The sequence below is a fragment of the Eriocheir sinensis genome, chromosome 11, assembly GCF_024679095.1.
Source record: "Eriocheir sinensis breed Jianghai 21 chromosome 11, ASM2467909v1, whole genome shotgun sequence".
Classification (NCBI taxonomy): Eukaryota; Metazoa; Arthropoda; class Malacostraca; order Decapoda; family Varunidae; genus Eriocheir; species Eriocheir sinensis.
Window position 1 is genome coordinate 24,580,928 of NC_066519.1, and position 21,137 is coordinate 24,602,064.

The 21,137-nt window shown below is 41.8% G+C and overlaps 1 protein-coding gene across 2 annotated transcripts; it reads right to left on the reverse strand.

Annotated features, from left to right (window-relative positions):
* Positions 1 to 173: 173 nt before the first annotated feature.
* Positions 174 to 21,033, reverse strand: LOC126997092 (uncharacterized). 2 transcript variants are annotated; one of them, XM_050858149.1, is made up of 11 exons: positions 20,848 to 21,033; positions 19,716 to 19,778; positions 19,153 to 19,281; positions 18,538 to 18,699; positions 17,257 to 17,387; positions 9,153 to 9,218; positions 7,535 to 7,685; positions 7,019 to 7,231; positions 5,664 to 5,897; positions 5,082 to 5,179; positions 174 to 4,568 (listed from the first exon to the last, which is right to left on the reverse strand). In XM_050858149.1, exons 1-11 carry the CDS (start codon positions 20,914 to 20,916, stop codon positions 4,007 to 4,009), a joined length of 1,878 nt encoding a protein of 625 aa, XP_050714106.1. In that variant the 5' UTR covers positions 20,917 to 21,033; the 3' UTR covers positions 174 to 4,006. The 2 variants fall into 2 exon arrangements, with proteins under 2 accessions (XP_050714106.1, XP_050714107.1); XM_050858150.1 differs by lacking the exon at positions 9,153 to 9,218.
* Between the last annotated feature and the right edge of the window lie 104 nt (positions 21,034 to 21,137).

Genomic DNA, 21,137 nt, shown 5'->3' on the forward strand with positions numbered 1-21,137 from the left:
CTACTCTTTTGCTTCTTTAGAATTAGTTCGTACATCTTATTGAAAGATGCCACAGGTGAATGTAGGCTTTGTATAGTGTTTATTACCTTACCTTATTAAATATAGGTATTGGAGGGTACCATGACACACTGTCTTTGTAGTTGCCCAAGGGAAGTAGGTAAGAGACACCAAGATAAAATTTGCACTTTTATTTACAAACAAGTCAAGAATTTGTTGATATTAAAGCCTCTTGCCTCAACACCTCATAGAGCATTGAAAAGTAATTGCTAAATAGTTTCAGGCATTATTTAGCACCAGATAGCTGTAATACTAGTCTGTTTAGTATTACTAGCCTTGCCATAATACATAGATGGTGCTCTATTACTCACTACTAAATTTTAATTATATGGGCTATTATAGTGGTTCCAGGATGTTGAGTGGGTTTGGACGTTAGCTGCCTTGGGTATTTCCTTGTCCAATGCTCTGCCACATCAATCACAGCACATGGGTCTTGTATGTCAGCTATCAACAACTAAATCACTTTTAAATAGTGTTTAGATTTAGTTTTTTAATAAGGCTACATAGTGTTATGAATGTTTTGTTTTTAGGATAATTTTTATAAATACCCAACACTAGACTGTTGTCAGCAGTGTGGTCACTTCCTAAAAGGCCACTGCCCACAGTGGAAGCTACCCCTTGCTCCCTGTCATTCACCCAAGTGTGCTACACAGTCAAGAGAAAGCACTTAAGGCCAGGTCACACGAGTATTTACGTCGGCAAGTTTTGACGCCGGTGATTTTACCTCCGGTGTGGTCACACAATGCTAGCCAAAACAGAGGGTGCATTTAAGCATATATATAGATGGGAAGCAGGTAAAGGCAATTAAGAGATGAGCAAGGCAGTTAAATCTTCTTTGATGTCTTGCTGCCAGCTGCACTTTTGGTGATCTGGGATTCTTTAAAGGGGTGTGTGTAGTTGTATTTGTCTGTTTGTGTTAACATGCATGGGGAGGGAGGGGGGGTCAAAAAAAAGGTAACGTAAAGGTGTATAAAGTCCATTTAAAAGGGGAGAGAGGAGATGGAAAAGGTGAAGTGTTCTCAGTATCGAAAATACAAGACGTGCATGTTCGTCTTCCTCCATATCGAGACTTGCCGGTGCCGCCGATGGCAAAATTCTCGAGATCGATGATAAAATTGCCGAAACAAATGCTCGTGTGACCAGGCATTTACAATGTAAAGGAGTATTTTTTAAAAGAAAAAGCTTGTGGAGGACCTTAAGTTACACCCTCAAGAGTAGAGATGCCCAGATGGCCAAAGCTACCAACGAAGTTACAGACATGAACAGAAACAAAGAGAAAGGAATAATGGTTTGGCAGTGTAACAGATAGAGGCAAACCCAAGGGAGCCAATGCTCAAATTTATCTCAATATTTTGAAGCCACAATAATTATTGCATGTGAAGAATCACAAGCTTCCTGGCATAGTTAGATGTCTTGCTCTTGACTGAAACCTATCAACCAAGCATTCTATAGTAGAAAGCTATTTAAAAGACATACCCACTAACAAAATTCAACAACTACCGAGTCTCATGGGGTCTAATGGGTAACAGTCATCAATATACATATATTTTCAACAAATTAAAGAATTTTAATATACAGCATTTCACTTTAAAACTTAATCAACAGTTATTTCTTTGGCTGAAAGTATATCACTTAATTTCATAATGGAAATTAAGTAAATATAACATGAATGAAGGCATGAAAGGATAGGGCTGCCTTAAAACAAAGGGAGTAGAGTAAATTCACAGCCAGTCTTATCTATGACTCCCTATTCAAAACTTTATTAAGTACCAACTTGCACAAACTACACCAACGAGTTGCGTTGACTCTGACTGACATAACTGCTACACTCCTGTTATGCAAGGTTTGTAGGATACATACAAATAATATCCTCGTATAGTGAATCATTAGGAGTTTAGACCTACTGTGAGTCAACTTTACTCAACTTGTTCAGTGTAAATGCAACCGAGGCTAAGTGTAGCACTGTTGTATCAAGTCAGGCCACCAGTTGATAGTAGCTAGGAATTATGTTCACTTATGTAACTGGCTTTGTTCTGTGGCTCTTTGGAAGCTGGTTGGGAGGAATGGTGACAGTATTTGGCATCAAGAAATTAAGTACACTTACATAGATGACTTTACCTGGTAAGTATATAGTAAATACCATTAAGTAATGCTACCCACAAAACATGTAGATTTGTAATGTATGGATAGGTCTAGCCAATGCAAGTACTGCATTAAATCTGTGCTCTGCTTGAAGATTTACTGAAAAAATTATGGTGATCCCAAGACTACTTTTCGTGTTACAAAACTTATCCTCTGTCCAATCACCAACAGTTTAAAAAAACAACAACCTGACAGTGGATATTAGTTAAACTAGAACCATGAATGTTTTTTGCTGTGTGTGTGTTGAAAGTAAATGTTGGTAAGAGTAAGGTTATGCTAAGAGATGGCAAGAGAGTAGACTCAAGTTTGCAAAGCTATACAGAGTTAGAGCAAAGATACTGTAAGATTTGGTTGATAGAAGAGAAGATGGAGAAAGTAACTGTTTTAAGTATTAGTGCCAGTTCTATGAAAACCTGGAGGGCGAGAGAAGTCAAGAGCAGTCTGGTAATAGGTGCATTGGAAAAATAGTGAGGATGGGGATAAAGAGTATAGAAGAAACTATTACCCTCCCAGCTTTTGTTATAAGCACTAGTCACTGATGTGGAATATAGGTCAGCAATCATGACAAGCATATAATGATCTTATATAACTCATTTGCTATGTCAGGATGGGATGGAGAATGCAATGAAATCATGTGAGAGATTTGATGTGGGTCTAATAGCAAAAAAGGGTGTGGCTTGTTGGGGAATTTAAGTGGGTGAAGCATGGTGTTCAGAGATGGTTTGGATGTGTAATGATGACTATGAAGAGGACATGATTGAGAGGTGTCAGGGACAGACCACCTGTGAAACAGATCAATAGAGTGGATGTGTATTGGAGACAGTTGGCAGGCAAGTGACTGAGTGTACTGAGAGGGAGTTCCGAAACGGAAAGTTGGAGACACTTGTCACGGCCACCCCCATGAGGGAACAGGGTATCAGAGACAGCCATCAAAATGAGGGTTTGCTGTAATCATCACAGCTTCATGGCAGGGAAGCATGGTCATTGTAAGAGTAAAAACCTTGGTATAAGTAAAGTTGGGGGGATACGCTATATCTGAGTGTAGACGCGATTATCATTTCCGTCTCATTGGCATTTCAGGCCTGTGGTGGGTAAGAGTCCATTACCCCAGGACACAGGGCATGTGTAACATCTGGGTTTCTACTTTTTGTCTTCCCCAGGTACCCATTTATCAAGCAGCCTGTAACATGAACACCTGGATGGGCTGTGTGCAGAATACTCAGGCATATATAGATATATATATATATATATATATATATATATATATATATATATATATATATATATATATATATATATATATATATATATATATATATATATATATATTCAGTAATATTGTAATAAGGGCAAGTTGTGCACAGAGGGCTGTGGTGCTAGGAGAGAGGGAGAGGGCATATAATATTTCACCTCATAATGAAGGCATAAGAAAATAATGGCTGGCCTTTCCAAGCACAATTCAGTGTTATATATAGCATGAACTGGGCCTGACAACTAGTAAGCACTGAACACTGACCAGCACCAGAGGCACCCAGGGCAGGAGGGGCAGTCACTTGGCACGGTTAAAAATTAAACACATGACAATCTCAAGCCATTCATTCTTACAGTTTGTAGTTTCAGGGCTTCTCAACACAGTACTTTGTAAATTACAGCAGGATATGTTGCTGATGTTCTAAAATAACTGGGAAAGTATTTTAAGGGATAATTTCTACAATAATTTGCAGAAAATGCACTACACACACACTGCCCCTTGACTAGTACATACCACCACCGTTCCAGGAGCTGTTGCTAGCCAAGCTGCAGTCATTTATTTCTGTACCACTGGTGTGTTCTCCAGGACCCAGGAACTACAGTGAGGTGCCTCCTCACTGGTGGAGGTACTTGGGGGTGAGGGTTGACCAGGGGGCAAGAAGTCATCAGGGGATCCTGGAGTATCCCTGAGGGGAGCATATCCAGGGGTCAGGTCTTCAGGGGATGAATGCTCTGAGGATGAGTCCTGTTGAGTAAAACTAAGGCTGTCTGGGGGCACATTGGGTCGGGCTCCTGGAGAATGGGAGTCCACCTTAAGCCCCATGAGAGAATGTGTGATGCCACTGCAGCAGTCCCCACCTCCACCAATAGTAGAGCTGTGTGGTGCCAGTGATGGCTGTGGAGTCATCCCCTCCTCCCTACCTGGATGATGGCTGCCACTCTCTTCACCACCACAAGTGTGGAAGAAGGTGGGAAGGAAGTGTATGGATGATGACACTGGCAGTGGTGGCTCCACTACAGGTGCTGAGGAGATGGTGGGGTACATGGTGGAGGACGCCTGTGCCAATTCCTCATCCAGCATCAAGCCAGCAATCGCCTCATCACTCAGCATTTCAATACTGGAAATATGTATATGTAATGTCAATAATAAAGTAATATGAAAAGGATGAAAGATTGTTACTAAAGTACCATCCTCCTAACTGATCCATATTATTTGTGACAGCCATTTGTACCTTTAGGGGCATGCAACTGATTGTTTTCTTCTGCCATTCTTCAGTTTCTTCAATCTTGTCTATATTAAATTTATGGAGATCACTGACTTTACTGCTCTTAAGTTTTGTAAATTCACCAACGCTTCTCATCTTTTCTAATTTTTACTTCCATATATTTTGTGCTAAAGCAAGGATTGCTGACCACTGGCCAACAAGGCTGCTCTAATGCATAATAATTAGATAAAATAATTTAAAGGAATCCAACATCTTTTCCTGTATACCAATATCAAGCACATCTAAGAAATAGTCAGAAGGCAAAGGTACAATACACAGAAGATATATTCTTAATGACCAAAAAGTAACAAAACTTTACTCGATCAACTTAATCAAAAAGCACACACACACCCAGGCCTCACCCACCTGGCCAGACTCTCAGTGTCGGATACAGTGGAGTCCCGATCATCCACAGTGAGGTACTGTTGTGAAGGGCCAAGGGGTGGGGTGCTGAGACCAATGACCTGAACCAAAAGGTTATGCCATGTTAAAAAAAAAGTGCAGTTCCTATTACCAAACTATATATTTTTCCTTTACAACTGTAGCAATTCTTGAGGAAGCTCCTGAAATTTTAGCACTGTGGACAAGTGCAAATAAGATACTTTAAAATAGGACAGTTGCAGACAAATATATCAATCTATCTTATTCCAAACTCGATGGTGACTCAGTAACCCATTTTGTCCCAGCAATTCACATGAGGTGGGAGGTGGATGGGGTATGGAATGGCAGAAGAATGACTACGCATGGAAAGGGGCTACTGAGTTGCATAGGAGTTTGATTAAGTTGGCTCAGTATCTTTGTCCTCAACTACATATTTTCAGGTTTCAAGACTAGAATAATTCTTAAAGCATTGTTTCTGCAGGCACGAGAGATCTATTGTGTGGCACCATGTAATCAATGGCTAATGTTAGAATGTTGAACTCTTACATTCATGCTACCTCCCCTTACCTGCCAGCCACTTAAGTCTGTACTGGTGGTTCCTCCATCCACCTCTTCCACAATAACATCTGCAGGCTGCTCTCCAACACTACTCTTCTTCCCCTCTCCACCACTATTGCTTTGTTTTCCTTTTTCTCCTTTTCCTTCCTCTACACTCTTGCTCTTCTCCTCACAGCCATCAGGGACAGCTGGCACTCTGGAGGCTGAGGAGACTGCTGGGGTGATAGCTACCCGAGTAGACTGCTGGAAAGTCAAAAAAAGCATGTAAATGTAAAAGCATAATCAACTGAAGACTTCACAGCCCAAAAACTGAATACAGACATACCCGGGTTTATGAGCTTAATTCGTTCTGGAATTCCACTTAAAATCAGAAAAGTACATCCTCAGGTCATCCCACCGAACTGAAGCATAATGCCAGAATTTTTTCTGAACGTCACACCAGTAAAAAGTTAAGAATTTTGGGGGAATCTGGAATTCCAGCCAAATGCGACAACCTAGAAAGAAACGGATTTCACAGCAGGGTGCGCCACAAAATTTTCTATAAAACACCTTTTATGACGTTTTCTCAGTTTCAAAGTTCATTTCCCGCTGACTTTTGCGTTCAGGGGGATCTCCCGAGAAAAACTTTTGCGGCCAAAGGGGGTTAAGTCTTAGCCAGATGGTGGAAAATTCTCCCAAGAGCAAGTGATGTCATTGCCCATGAAGATGTTAACATTCAGATTTGGATTCAAATTTAGGACAGAGATAGTAGGGGGAACACAATAAAGATTAGCGTCAGTAGCCTCAGAAACCTGTGTTTTGGTGAAGAGAAGGTGAGCTTTAGGGTAGGAGTGGTGTTCCACAGAATGGAAATCAGTATGGGGACTGCAAATATTGTAGAAATTAATGAAGAAAAAGTTGGAAAAGCTATCAAGACACCGTGTTTCTTAGGTGAGGATCAGAAAAAGTGCAGTTCAACTTGAGGGTACTTGTGATCCTCCCTCCACCAGATGGGGACTTCAACGCATAAATGATTTCTTTGCCCATATTGAATTTGGATAATTTTGAGGAAAATGTGTGAGCATGAATGTAGAGGTGTGGTGTGGAAAGTAAGAGTTTGTCTTTAGAGAGTATGTTGAACTACTCTGGTGCTAATGAGGCAAAAGGGAAACAAAGTCAGAACACGAAAGGGTCTTGGTAGGCTTGCAGCCCCCCCCTGCCAATTGTATATATAAATGGGAGTGGCTTCTGATCATTTCAGCAGGTATCTTCCTGGCTATTCCCTACATACATATTACACAAGAAACTTTCTTGAGAAAGGTATCCAAAGAGTCAATCGTAAGTCATTTCTTCCGTAACAACCCAACACTAGAAAATCAACTTACTGCTGTGGCTAGGATTGGAGCTGCCATTGAGCTAAGTTTGCCTGGCAGAGACTTGAACTCCTGGGAGACATCAACAACATCAGGAGTGGAGGCAGCATAGTGCAGAGGCTGAGTGGTGAGGGGCAAAGTAGCCTCCACACTGTGCATGGGAGGCAAAGGGGAGTCTGCTCCAACACCAATCCCCCGCACACCCAGACCCTGACACTGCCGGTTCTGTGGAGACAATGGGGTTGTTGGTAACCAGGATATTGTTTTGTGCAGTTTTGTTAATGCGAGGTTCTCAGTTTTTCCATGTGTGGGCCTTGTTCACTTGATACAAACTCTCCATGCAATCTAACTTTTACAGTTTTATCAGGCTTTGAACTCAGTTCTGTTAATAAAGCTATCATGATCACAAATCTCCCACTTATGCCTATACCCTTCCTCCTTCATTCTTTCTTACACTGTCCTGTATGATCCCTTGCTTCACTCCTTCCACTCTTCCTTACTCCTCACACCCTCTAACACTACACTCACACGGTGGATCTCATCTGATATGGTTTCCAGGTTGGCCAGGGCCTGGGAGTAGGTCATCTTTGCTCGCCCAACACTCTCCTCCAGCTGCCGCACCTGCTGCTTCTGCGCCTCCAGCTGCTGGTTCACAGCAGCCTTGAGCTCAAAGTAGGGCCTGCAGGGACACATCTTTGTCACCAATGAGGAAGACACAAGCTGCTGAGGTTGATTCCTTGGACTGAATGATTTGCTTTAGTCAACTGCTTATGTAATTCTCCACTGGTTGTTAAGTCATAATTTACAGACTGTGATTATTTTAAAACATTACAGTTTTGCTACAGTTCATATATAAAATTACTTGAAGCAGCATTACTGGACAAGTTTTCTAATTTAACTTTCCTCCCTACACATCACAGATCACTGAAAGAAGTACCTTCATGATATTCTTTTTTGGGAAAAATTGTATAATAATTAAGTCTTTTGCAAGGCAAGTCTGCTGTTAGTGACTCAGTAAATAAATGGAAAGAAGTACAAACAGCAAACCAACAAACATGGGTGCAAGCCAGGCACACTCATGAAGAACTAGAAAGAACTAGGCAAAAAAAAAATGTTAATAAAGGTATGCTTTAGCAAAAAATACAAAGGTGTACAAATCATTCTGAATAATCAATCTAAGTGACATTCAAGTATGTGAGCTGCAAACAGTAATCAAGCAGCTACTCAGGGCCACACAAATGCCAACATACGTCAAAGATAGTGGGAAAGACTGACTGCTGAGCCCTCAGGAATACCTCATGACCTTAATTACAGCATTGGCTGGTCCCTAAGAGCCCTTGAAGATGAGGTCATAAGTGCTACAGTACTAATGTCAGGCTTTACAGTGCAAGTCTTCTAAATTCCTTAATTTTCTGGTTCTCAATTTCCTCTCTTCTTAATGTATTAGTAATGTGGAACTATGACGTGTTCTCCATTTGACTACCTCCTTTTTATCCCCTCTCCTCTCCTGAACAGGATATAGTAAACATCAAGCCCTTCCCTCCTTCATGGTTCTTTAGAAAGGGCTTTGCCCCCCCCCCCCTACAGGTTACACATACAGTCTGAGTTTTCAGAATCTCACTTCTCGGTTTCATAATAAAATATCCCAAAGATGTCTGTTTGAACAAATAAGTATTTTATATTTAAGAATGAAATAGCTGAATATGTCAATGAGGAGCATAAATTTAAGATTATGGAAGTATAAGGCACCTAAGGCCACAATGTTAGTTTATATAAGGGCAAGAGGTTCCACTGAAGGGGATAGAGCTAGTGACAATTAGTCCTCACATCACAGGGGCCCTCTGAGTCACATCCTTTTCCTTCCTGCTACGACTCTAAACAATCTATGACAATTCTACGAAGTATATTAATAGGGGAATGACCACAGTCAGAAAAACCGAAAGAGAATGATGTGACCAGAATCCATGATGAGAGGACCTTGCCCTGCCTTGTCTCCCATAGGTGGTTGAAGAGATAGTCTACCTGACATCCTATTTTGTGGTGCGACACTGCTGTGCTGAGCTGTGGGGGAACCCTGGCTGGTGTGGCCCTGGTGCTGTTGCAGACTGAACCACCTACTTACAGCTGCTGCTCAGGACCTACTTACAGCAACTGCAGCTGATGCATCCTCACAAGGTTATTCATTTGCAAGAGGCTGCGGCGTGCATTCAAACTTGGGAGAGAAACAAAAGTAGAAAAAATGAACAGCATTCAAGATGCAGGCAGGATGGTTGTCACCTACTAGGAAAAGGAATCATAATCTAAAGGTAAAATAATCATGTCTAAGGTACCAGAACCACAACTAAATAAATACATCAAGAGAGGAGGAGGAAGCAATTTGGCAGACAACATCACTCTCTTAACACAGTGACCACAGCTTAAGGAAATCATTGGCTACTCAGCCTGGGCTTGCTAATGCACTTAAGAGCAAAACTACATCAACATCTTGATAATTACAAATCAGCAGTCAAATGAAATTCTGTCTAAAATCCAAATGACATAATTTTCACATTGACAGTTTTCCCCAACTTTGGAATGGTAATTGTGCCTCACACATGTATATAAAAAAATAAAAGCTTTCTCTGAGAAACATGTAAAATAATTTTTAGCTTCACAAAAGTACGACAAATAATGGTAAGCCCCTACACACATAAATTGAAAAATAAATACATAAATAAATAAAAGAAATATTAGCCATTGGGTGTAAACCAAAAAATATATGACACATGTACTGAGGGATAGGCTCTAGTTCCTGTCCAGCTCCCTTCCCAACAACTCTCAGCAACCCAACCCCAACAGGAATGGGGAAGGAGGATGCCTTTTCTTTGGTGCAGAGTAACTCTTTAATTCAGTGAATGGCTCAGTAAGATAATACAAGTTGAGAATCCTTTATCCAAAATTCCAAAATCCGAAAGTTTTTTTAATGCTGACATAACTCTTTTTTTTTACCACCTCACAGGTGTGGACACAGACTATATGGCGGCTGTCAGGGTCAAACGCGTACGTCCCTCCAAGGAGGAACCACAGACCATTGCTGGGTGACGGCTCATGAAGGGGAGGGGAGGATGCCAATAGACCGATTCTATCGGCTGACGTCAGCCTAGCCGACCAAGTTGGTATTTCAACGATGACTGGCGTGTCTATTTGTACAAATCGAAGACATGAGAGTGGGTTCCCTTTGTTCGCCGCAAGACGAGAGTACTCAAAGCAGAGAACAATGGGAATATAGTCTCAGTTAGGATTGCCACCTTGAGCTAAAAAAATAAGGAACGCTACATCCCATTCTGCAATACAGAACGAATCCATATTTTAAGAAACGGGTGGCAACCCTAAAATTTCTCTAGCCTGCCATGACTGACAACTGCTGCCCACTGCTGGTGAAGGCAGGAGGAAGGGGGAGGGACGTTATGATGCGCATTTTACACGTATTTCAGGACGACTCATGATAAACATAATTTTATGGCCTGGTTTTGTGGTTCACCAAAAAATGAACTCACTACAGTTTTGAAATACTGAATTTTATCTGCTTAACCATTCAGACAGCCAAATACAGAACAGATGGAGTTCTGTATTTTTAGGAAAGGTTGGCACGTTGGCAACCCTAGTCTTAGTTCGTGCTGTAAACTCGTAGAAATAGCACTCATGCACTCCTGTCCGACTGCATTTGTGCTTTGGTGTGTGATCTTTGTGTATTCAGCACTACATCATTTTTTTGCGTGTTTTTTTTTTTTTTTTTTTTTTTTTTTTTTGTGTACAGTCAGTACAAAACATTTTTACGTGAGATCTGAATCTTACCTCCCTGTACGAGTGTAACATGACAAGCATCATTACTTGTACATTACTTAAAAATAAAATGCTGACTTATTTCAGCTTTCATTTAGGATAATATTCTTGAGAGGGTAGGCTCCTGATGAAATTAATACTTACAACGTGGATTCTTTTTTAGTCCCTAAATGCAGTGCAGTAACAAGTGACTTCCAAGAAATAGAAGGGGGTCAAGGGGCACGAAGCCCCCCCATATATGAAGTATATTTTGTGTCCATACAACACACTATCATACTGCTTTTCCATTGCAAATGGAAGGGGGGAGTCAAGGGGGGCAAAGCCCCTCCATTATTTAAGTTACGTAGTTAGGTTTGGTTAGTTAAAATTTATTCGGCACGCAGCGTGGGGCAGCGGAAATATGCTGTGCAGAGCGGAACATGGCAGCGGTGGTGGCGGTCCAGCCGGTGTTGCGAGAAATACCTCCTCGCAGAAAAAAGTCCCTCTGCTGTTCAATAAGCATGCACACTGGGGGAATACACAGCAGGAAAACATTAATTTGCCTGGTTTTGTTATAGTTTGTCCGCTTGTGATCTCTGCGAGCGGTGAGTGAAATATAGAAATAGTAAGCAAGTTTAACCTCTCTGCAGGCTATTTTGTGGCTGCGGCGGAGGGTGCACAATAGGCATTGAAAAGTCAATCATTTAGTGATTTCCAGAAAAAAAAAAAAAAAAAAATTATCTCCATAATAAACAGCATCATATTTTGTCCAGAAATAAGCAGTCAGCATCTCAAAATTAGTAGGCTACCCTCTTGTGAATAATCCCCTTCATTTTATCTAGATTCAAGTAAAAATATTCCGAAGTCCAAAAAAATCCAAAATCCACAACACCTTCGGTCCCAGGAATTTCGGATAAGGGATTCTCAACCTGTAGTGGGTTCACAAAGTGTGAGGTGCTCCATGAATGTGTGTTAGCAGATATGCATGGACACACTGGCCAACCACCGTGCCATGAGCAACACCTCCTCATTGCCTGTCAGGAACAATAATAATAATATGCCTCAATAACCCTAGAAGATTGAAAGAAGAAACTTATTTCAGAATTATAACTATTTATCAATGCATCCTGATAGACCTCACTAAGCAGCCCTGTTAAATAATTGTTTCATCAAAGAAATGTATTGCAGATCAACATTATTGTAGTTAGTATGTTTTCACAAGCACATCAAAGCCTGTATGTCATGTCACTTTTTATCAGTACTACACAAAACAATTTTAGTTTTAAATGTGCTTATAAGCATAAAAGCCATTTTAGTTTCATACAAACATTATCAGCCTTAGAATAAAGAGTCTTAAGTCAGAAATAACTTTTTCCCATCTTGGACAAGCTTTTTAGTTCCACACAAACTTTGTCTCACAAAAATTTTCAACTGTATCATAAGCTTTAGGATGTCACACATGCATTAAAGCTTTATTAGTCACAAACTATGCTACTCATGACAACTTTTTCAGTCTTGCAAAGCCACACACAAACCTCCTCAGCCACACAAAAGCTTTCTCAACATCACATACACTTCCCCTGCCACACAAACCTCCTCAGCTGGGCACAAGCTATCTTAGACGTATAATTCAAAAGTTTTCTGAGCATCACACACACACACTTCCTTGGCCCAACATGTGCTTTTTCAGTATCACACACTTCTCCAGCCACAAAACCTCTGCAGTCAGACACAAGCTTTCTCACCCTTAGTCTCACTTATGAATATGAAGAAGCTTTTGATACTTCCTTGGCCTCAAGTTCACTTAACCTTACATGAGCCTTGCTAACCTCACACATATGCATTCTCACTCAAAAAGAGATTTCTTAGCTATATAGCTTTCTCTTATTTTCACACACCTACCCACCTACATACACAAGCCAAACAAAATTTGTTTGACAACATAACAAAAGGCACAGGAGGAAGAAATGACCCTGAAAATATTCTCAAGCCAATACTGTCATTGAATCAATGTTATGTTAGCAGCGCGCCTCCGCATTGCAGTGCTTAGCATTCCTAACTACGGAATTGCGAGCCTGGGTTCGAATCCTGGGCTGGGAAGTTGGCATGCAGCTCACCCAGCTGTTCATCCTTTCTTTCAGGATGGTCAATAAATGGGTACATGGGGAAGGTAAAGTGGGGTAACCTGGATGACATACTGACCCTGTGTCTGGTTAATGGGTTCTCTCCCACCAGCTCAAAGGGCAAACAGGACGGAGATGAGCTCTGCCACCATGCGCAGCTATGGCGCAAGCTCCCATCTTAACCTTAGTGTGAGTGTAGTGATTGGTTTACTCACTGCAAAAGTTAGAAGTCCCAGGTTTGAATCTTGGTCAAGCACAAATAATATGGGATAGCTATATCTTGCTATAACCTTCTGTTCACCTAGCATGGTACATAATACAGATGGCAATCAATCAAGTCAATTAGTGGAGTTAATACAAAGGTTTTGGCCTTACTCTCTTGCATAAATGGTGCTGTGATAGTATGGAAACATTCTAACCCAAATAATTATATAATTATCTATGCAAACCCTCCATATGGACACTGCACACAAAAAACACTGACAGAAAACAATGATGGTAACTCTGACACCTTGCAGCATCACAAGGATGTAATCATTACCTATCACTTGTTATATACTAGTAACCTCACATGCTCCTTTACAATAAAACTTGAGAGCTAGGCATGAGAATCTGACACTATTCACTCCTCTCATAAACTTCAGCTTTGAAATCAAATCCTGCACCTATTGAAGTTCCAATACATCTAGCATAAGATTGAGTGGGAATCTGCAGAAAATGTAAACTTCTATAACAAATGTCTTTGCTCATCTTTCTATACGTGACCTCTCCACCTTTGGCTGTAGCTAGCTAGATTCCTATTTTGTAAGGCTGTGGCCCCTTCATTTTGCTCAGTATGGTAATGAGGCAACAACAATAATGACAACTAAATTACCTAGGAACTTACTAAAATAGTAAATGAGACCAGTGAAAATCTTATCTGAAATGTGTAGAAGAAAACTGGTAACTAAGTATTGATGAAGTGACAACATTCCATGTAATAAGTAAAGACTTTAGGGAATATAAGTGTAGACAATACTGAGAGAGAGAGAGAGAGAGAGAGAGAGAGAGAGAGAGAGAGAGAGAGAGAGAGAGAGAGAGAGAGAGAGAGAGAGAGAGAGAGAGAGAGAGAGAGAGAGAGAGAGAGAGAGAGAGAGAGAGAGAGAGAGAGAGAGAGAGAGAGAGAGAGAGAGAGAGAGAGAGAGAGAGAGAGAGAGAGAGAGAGAGAGAGAGAGAGAGAGAGAGAGAGAGAGAGAGAGAGAGAGAGAGAGAGAGAGAGAGAGAGAGAGAGAGAGAGAGAGAGAGAGAGAGAGAGAGAGAGAGAGAGAGAGAGAGAGAGAGAGAGAGAGAGAGAGAGAGAGAGAGAGAGAGAGAGAGAGAGAGAGAGAGAGAGAGAGAGAGAGAGAGAGAGAGAGAGAGAGAGAGAGAGAGAGAGAGAGAGAGAGAGAGAGAGAGAGAGAGAGAGAGAGAGAGAGAGAGAGAGAGAGAGAGAGAGAGAGAGAGAGAGAGAGAGAGAGAGAGAGAGAGAGAGAGAGAGAGAGAGAGAGAGAGAGAGAGAGAGAGAGAGAGAGAGAGAGAGAGAGAGAGAGAGAGAGAGAGAGAGAGAGAGAGAGAGAGAGAGAGAGAGAGAGAGAGAGAGAGAGAGAGAGAGAGAGAGAGAGAGAGAATTACATAGAATTACATAGAAAATCAGACCACACAGACCCCATGGTCCAGACTAGGTGGTCTGTCCTTAAACCAAAGTGATTTTACATTAATCAGATGGCTCCAAAACGTTGCTTTTCTACTCTAGTTAATATTAAGTTCAAGGAAGTGACGGTCGAGCTTGTTTTTAAAGGAGTCAATCGTGTTACACTGCACCACTGATGGTGGGAGCTCATTCCATTCTCACACTACAATGTTGGTGAAGAAAAATTTGGTGCAGTCTGAATTTACTTGTTTACATTTGAGTTTTATGCCATTGTTCCTCGTTCACAAAGTGTCATCAATCATAAACAATTTTGTTCTGTCTACATTCGTGAAACCATTAAGTATTTTAAAACATTCGATCAGTTTTCCTCGGAGGCGACGTTTCTCAAGAGAGAACATGTTAAGGGTGGAAAGCCTTTCTTCGTAGGATTTGTTGCGCAAGGAAAGGATCATTTTTGTTGCTCGACACTGAACACCTTCTAGTTTAGCAATGTCCTTTGCATGGTGGGGAGACCAAAACTGTACCGCATATTCCAAGTGGGGTCTGACTAAACTATTGTAGAGCGGAAGTATTACATCTTTATTCTTGAATAAAAAGTTTCTTTCAATGAAGCCCAACATTCTGTTTGCTTTATTTGCTGCATCGATGCATTGATGTGAGAATTTGAAGTTTGACGCAATTTTGACCCCCAGCGAGAGAGAGAGAGAGAGAGAGAGAGAGAGAGAGAGAGAGAGAGAGAGAGAGAGAGAGAGCACAAAACATGTGTCCTACATTTAACTTGTCACATCCGTGCAAATGAACAGCAATGTCAATCATAATGTAATAATACCATGTACATATAAAAAAAAATCTGCCAACAAAAGTAAAGAATAAAAGTTCTAATATACTTAAAAGAGCTCATTTGTTAGGACAGCCATCAGGGACCCATGGCCTGGTTACAACTTAGTCAGAGTAAAATGTAAATAGCTTTTCCAGCTCCTTTTACTGAAAACTGATTGGTCACTCATATAAAGATCCTGGCTACATCAGTTTGGAGGTTAAGAATTAAAAGGAACAGATAGATTTGTTCACCTTCTTGAAGCAAAACTTTTTTTCCAATTGCAGTGGTTGCTTGACCAAAATGAGCTAATTAGCAAAAAAATATGCTATCTTTAAAGAATATTGCAATATCATATACAGTCGTCCCTCAAATAGTACGGTTTCCAATAGTATGTTTTGGTTTTATACGGATAGTCATATTTTTTTTTTTTTTTTTAATTTCCCGCTCGTTGCACCAAGTAGCCATGGCGTAAGTGGCAACACTATTCTAGAAGACTGCCTCCCATGAACATCCCTTCAGTCCGTGTGTGTGCACAACATCAGGAACACTTTTTTGCCAGATTGAAACCTATACCCTTTCCCTAAGTCTGTGTGTGTGCACAACCTCAGCTACGCTTCTCCATTACCACATAACATGAACATGGACCCCAAGAGACATGCCAAAACACCTACTGAATGCACCCCAAACCGTTCAAAAAAGGTATTCACCTTGCAGAAGAATTCAGATTTAGAAGAAGTTACGTTTTGGTACGAGTTACGTTGCGGTAGGGAGAGCTTACCATGTGAATCAGGGTCCTGCCTGGCTCAGCTTCAACTCGCCTGCCAAAGTTGCCAGTTATGCATATTCTGCTATAGTGTTATCACGCTGGGCAATGGAATCATCCTGGCAGCGCTGCCCTTCACATTGTCAGTGAGCGAGCCATGTCATACACTCACACTCTCTTACTCTCTACCAGTTTCTATTGCTCTCTAATTCATACTTGAAATAAAGATACGAAACGGTAATTGTGGAGATTGACTCCGCGCCTCCAAAATACAACATTACACATCCAAATTATATAGTTAAGCGACGCATATTTAAACTACTCCAACCGAATGTTAAATATCCTGACCTCTAATGGGGGGGGCTTTGCCCCCGTCAACCCCCCCCCCCCCCCTTCCCAGCGTGGTAACACTACACTGTGACTGCAGCAGAAAATGCATAACTGGCAACTTAGGCCTGTGGGTAACAGCTGAGCCAGGCGGGACTTGGATTTCGTAGGAGTGCCCAGGAGTGTTTCTCGAGGGGCACTAATTTTATATGGATTTTCGAATAGTACAGGTGTCTTGGGTCCCTAACCCCCGTACTATTTGAGGGACGACTGTAATTGTGATCAAACATGTTAGTGGGCTCACTGATCTAACATCAGCACTAATTAATTCTTCCATCAGGTAACTGACTGAGATAGACCCCACTGTATAGTTGACACTGGTTCCAAAACTGGAGTACCAGCACCTGGAACATGTCATTCCTTTGAGAAGAAACCCAAGTTATAATCATCAGCCCTAATATTGACCATGCAATAGGGCCCTGAAGGATGTTCTAACAACCTGGCCTGAAGTGAAAACTACCAACAAAAATGATGGAGCAACTAAAGACTAAAGCAGCAAACCTACATACATGCATGCAGAAAACACCACACTCGTACACACACACAAAAAAAAACACCCACGCACACTTGCCTACCCGCCCCCATCTCACACATGCACACACTCACACGCACATGCACACACACATTCACACGCACATGCACACAAACATACACATACACAGCCATTGTCCCTCCCTACCCCTTTACCTGGACTTAGCGATGGCCCTCTTCAGCTCCTTTTGCAGGGCTTTCACACGTGTCTCAGCCTCATGATAAAGAGCAGAGGTACGGCGATGCTCTGTGGCACTCTCCATTCTCTCTTTCTCTGCATCATTCACCTGAAAATAAGGGAAAAGTAAATGGGATAAAGGATAATGGGGATAGTTATTTGAGGAGTGCTTGTGGTGTGAGTAGAATGGATGGAATGAGTAATGAAAGTGTGTACAAGCATTTTGGAATGTGCCACAGGGATGAAGGGAAGAAGTGAAGCGACAGACTTTAAAGTGGTTTGGCCACATGGAGCGAATGGAGGATTGTAAGATGACCAGAAGGGTGTATGTGAGTGAGATAGAGGGAGGGAACGCTAGAGGACGACCTCCAGTGAAATGGAGGGATAGGGTGCAAGAGTACGTTAGGGAGAGGGGGGAAAGATCTTCGAGAAATTTTGAGCAGGCAAGGAGGGAGTGTCTGGATAGAGAAAGTTGGAAGCTCTTCTGCCGTGGCCATCCCCTGGTGGGAGCTCCTAGGAGCAGGCGTCAATGAAATGATGATGATGATGAAGAAATGGAGGAGGTTAATGAGTTGAAGTACCTTGGATCAGTTATGTGTAAGCATGGTGGTACAGAAGGAAAGACAAGAGAAAGGGCATTGCAAGGAAGAAAGGTGGTAGGGTCTTTGGGACGTATCATGAATGGCAGAAGTGTCAGCATGGAGGTAAAGAGGGATTTGAGAAATACAATAATAGTACCAACCCTCACATATGCAAGTGAAACATGGGCCTGGAATGAAAGTCAGAGGCTTAGAGTGCAGGTAGTGGAAATGAGTTATTTGAGGAGTGCATGTGGTGTGAGTAGAATGGATGGAATGAGTAATGAAAGTGTGTACAAGCTTTTTGGAATGTGTCACGTGGGTGAAGGGAAAAAGTGTGGAGTGGTGGAAGAAGTGAAGTGACAGACTTTAAAGTGGTTTGGCCACATGGAGCAAATGGAGGAGAGTAAGAAGACCAGGAGGGTGTATGTGAGTGAGATTGAGGGAAGGAATGTTAGAGGACAACCTCCAGTGAAATGGAGAGATAGGGTGCAGGAGTATGACAGGGAGAGGGGTGAAAGATCCATGAGAAACTTTGAGCAGGCAAGGAGGGAGTGTCTGGATAGAGAGATGGAAACTCTTCTGCCATGGCCATCCCTTGGTGGGAGCTCCTAGGAGCAGGCGTCAAAGATGAATGAATGAATGAAGACAAATTTGCTCCCATACTCTTTTTTGGCTTACTTTTGATGTGGCATGGTTGAGCATCTCCTGCCAGGTGTGATCAAAGGAACACCCCTTCTCCATGAGCCCCTCCTCAGCCAGGAACACCATTTCCCGGGCTGCTGCATGCTGGCTGCTGGCTCGCTCGTAACGCCAAGCTGCCGCCTGAGTCTCACGTAATGCCTAAACGGGACATAGTGTGAACTAAGCATGCAACTTGTGCTGATACAAAAGATACCTTTATTCATTATTAGTATGTATGGTAAATAATCAACCATACACAACCTATTATTGAAATATATAAAAAAATATCTAACCAATATTTTAACTAGTATAGTTCCAATTTAAATTCATAAAACATATATAAAACAATTTTTCAAATTAAAATCTCTCTCTCTGTACCTGCTGTGCTTTCCTTTGTACCTACTTAACATGCAACAAATATAAGGGTTTCAGTAAGATCACAAAAACATATATAGTACCTAATGCAACTTACAAAACCATATAAGTATTGACATTATACAAGTGACAACATATGTTTTGATTAAAATAACATGCAAAACATCTCATTTGAATATATATAAACATACATATCACAAATCTTACTCAACTAAAAAGAAAACTCTCTCTCTGTACCTGCTTGGCTTGTATCCGAGCCTCATAGTAAGGCCGGGACTGCTCCACACACTTGCCGAGGCGCTTGGCCAAGGCATCAATGCGTTGTGTTGAGTCTGATAGCAGCTGACGAAACAACATGCGTGCCTCCTGCAAATTGTTTTTTGGAGCAGTGTGGGATAGTCAAGAAGGAAGGAGGAGGTAAGGCATAAGGGGTGGAGCAGGTGTTGGGAGGAGGAGGAGGAGGAGGAGGACAAAAAAATCATGAGTAAGTGAAAATATTGCCATGGTGAGTTGGAAAATGAATGCAAATTATGAAATCAAGGTAAAGAAAACAAAAAAACACGGAAACACCAAATATCACACTCTACTACTGGATTCAGAACTGTCCATGATCTCTAAGGTAACATATCTGTATGACAATACAATGTGCACAGGTAACAAATGAATTTCACACTGAAATTCAATTTCTAATTTTCTTTTATCTACTGTACAAAAAGCATATCCTGCTTTTTAAACTCTTTTAAGTATTTGTGTGTCACATTATACATGGAGTTTAGGACTTTTAGTTATGAGTTACTTACATCAAGGTCCACCTCCAGCTTATTTATTGTGTCAGTAGCTGTGTTCAACCTCTCCAGCTCCACCTGGGGATAAATTAACGTAGAGTAATAATACCAACAAACACTTCTCTTGTATCAAAAAATATATTCATATGTGTAATTACTTGTTTCCAATAATACCAATGGTATTTCTTATGAAAACACTGTAACAGGGAGGTGGTGGCTGAGTGCTTAGAATGTCGGTCCAATGTTCACCGCATTCTGCATGACACGGGTTCGAATCTGCCGCTACCACCTGGAATCTTTCAGTCACAGCTGAGTGGCTTAAGACTACCCACATGCTGTCCTGAAGACCAGACTCTAGAGGAACTGTTCAAGTGAAATCAAGAATGAGCTCCAGGGGGCAGCATGAGCCAAGAATGGATAGCCATTATAAACACTTGCCTGCACCATGACGGGGTCGGGCCAACCACCAGGCCCCTAAAGAAAGCCTACCGGGCCTACAGGACAGGGAGAAAAAAAAAAAAAAAAAAGGCTGGGAGTGAGTGAGTGGTCGTGATCGGATGTGTTGCGTCTTGCTCCACGTGGAAAGTGGATGCATTACATAGGAGTCACTGTATAGGCCTTGCTGCCCTCAGGATGGTTGCAGCAGCAGAAACCTCAAATGTACAACAGAATGGACTGCAGAAACTTCAAATGGACAGCAGAAATTTAACCTCAATTGGACAGCAGGAACCTCAAATGGACAGCAGAAACCCCAATTGGACAGTAGAATGGACAGCAGAAACCTCAATGGACAGCAGAAACCTCAGTTGGACAGCAAAAAAAACTCAAATGGTCAGTAGAAACCTCAAATGGACAACAGAAACCTCATATGAACAGCAGAAACCTCAAATGGACAACAGGAAATTCAAATGGACAGCAGAAACCTCAATTGGACAGAAAAGTATATGGGCATCACAGTGAGGCCTTCTTTGAATGGCTCTTTAGGTCTCTCCCCTTGGTGTTCCTTCCTTCCTTTCTCTTCATTCCCTAATACTTTCCCTTAATGTTTCACGGCACCAAAATCATCAAAAAGGACACGAAAAAATATTTGGACGTCAAAATATTAAGGGGGTCACCAATGTCTTCCTCTCCTATCCTCCCCACGCACCTGTATTCTTGGGTCCACAGCATCCTCTCGCTTGCTGGGCTCCTCCTCGGCCAGGTCCACCTCCTCCATGGCGGCGCCGGGCCCGAGGGTCAGGTCAGGCCGGGTCAGCAACGGCCGTGACCTGTCCTCCTGAGGGTGGCGAGGGGAACAAGCGAGAAATACCTCCTCGTAGAAATAAGTCGCTCTGATGTCCACTGCGCATGCGCACTGGGGAATATATGCAGCAGGAAAACATTAATTTGCTCAGAGTTAATATTGGGGTAATAGCTAGGCCTAAGGATAGAAATTTT

Coding starts and splice junctions, on each gene's coding strand:
- LOC126997092 (XM_050858149.1), bottom strand. CDS start 20,916: ATGGAGGAGGTGGACCTGGCCGAGGAGGAGCCCAGCAAGCGAGAGGAT. Junction 19,779..20,847: donor CTGTGGACCCAAGAATACAG/GTGCGTGGGGAG, acceptor ATTTATCCCCAG/GTGGAGCTGGAGAGGTTGAA. Junction 5,180..5,663: donor CAGACTTAAGTGGCTGGCAG/GTAAGGGGAGGT, acceptor CTTTTGGTTCAG/GTCATTGGTCTCAGCACCCC.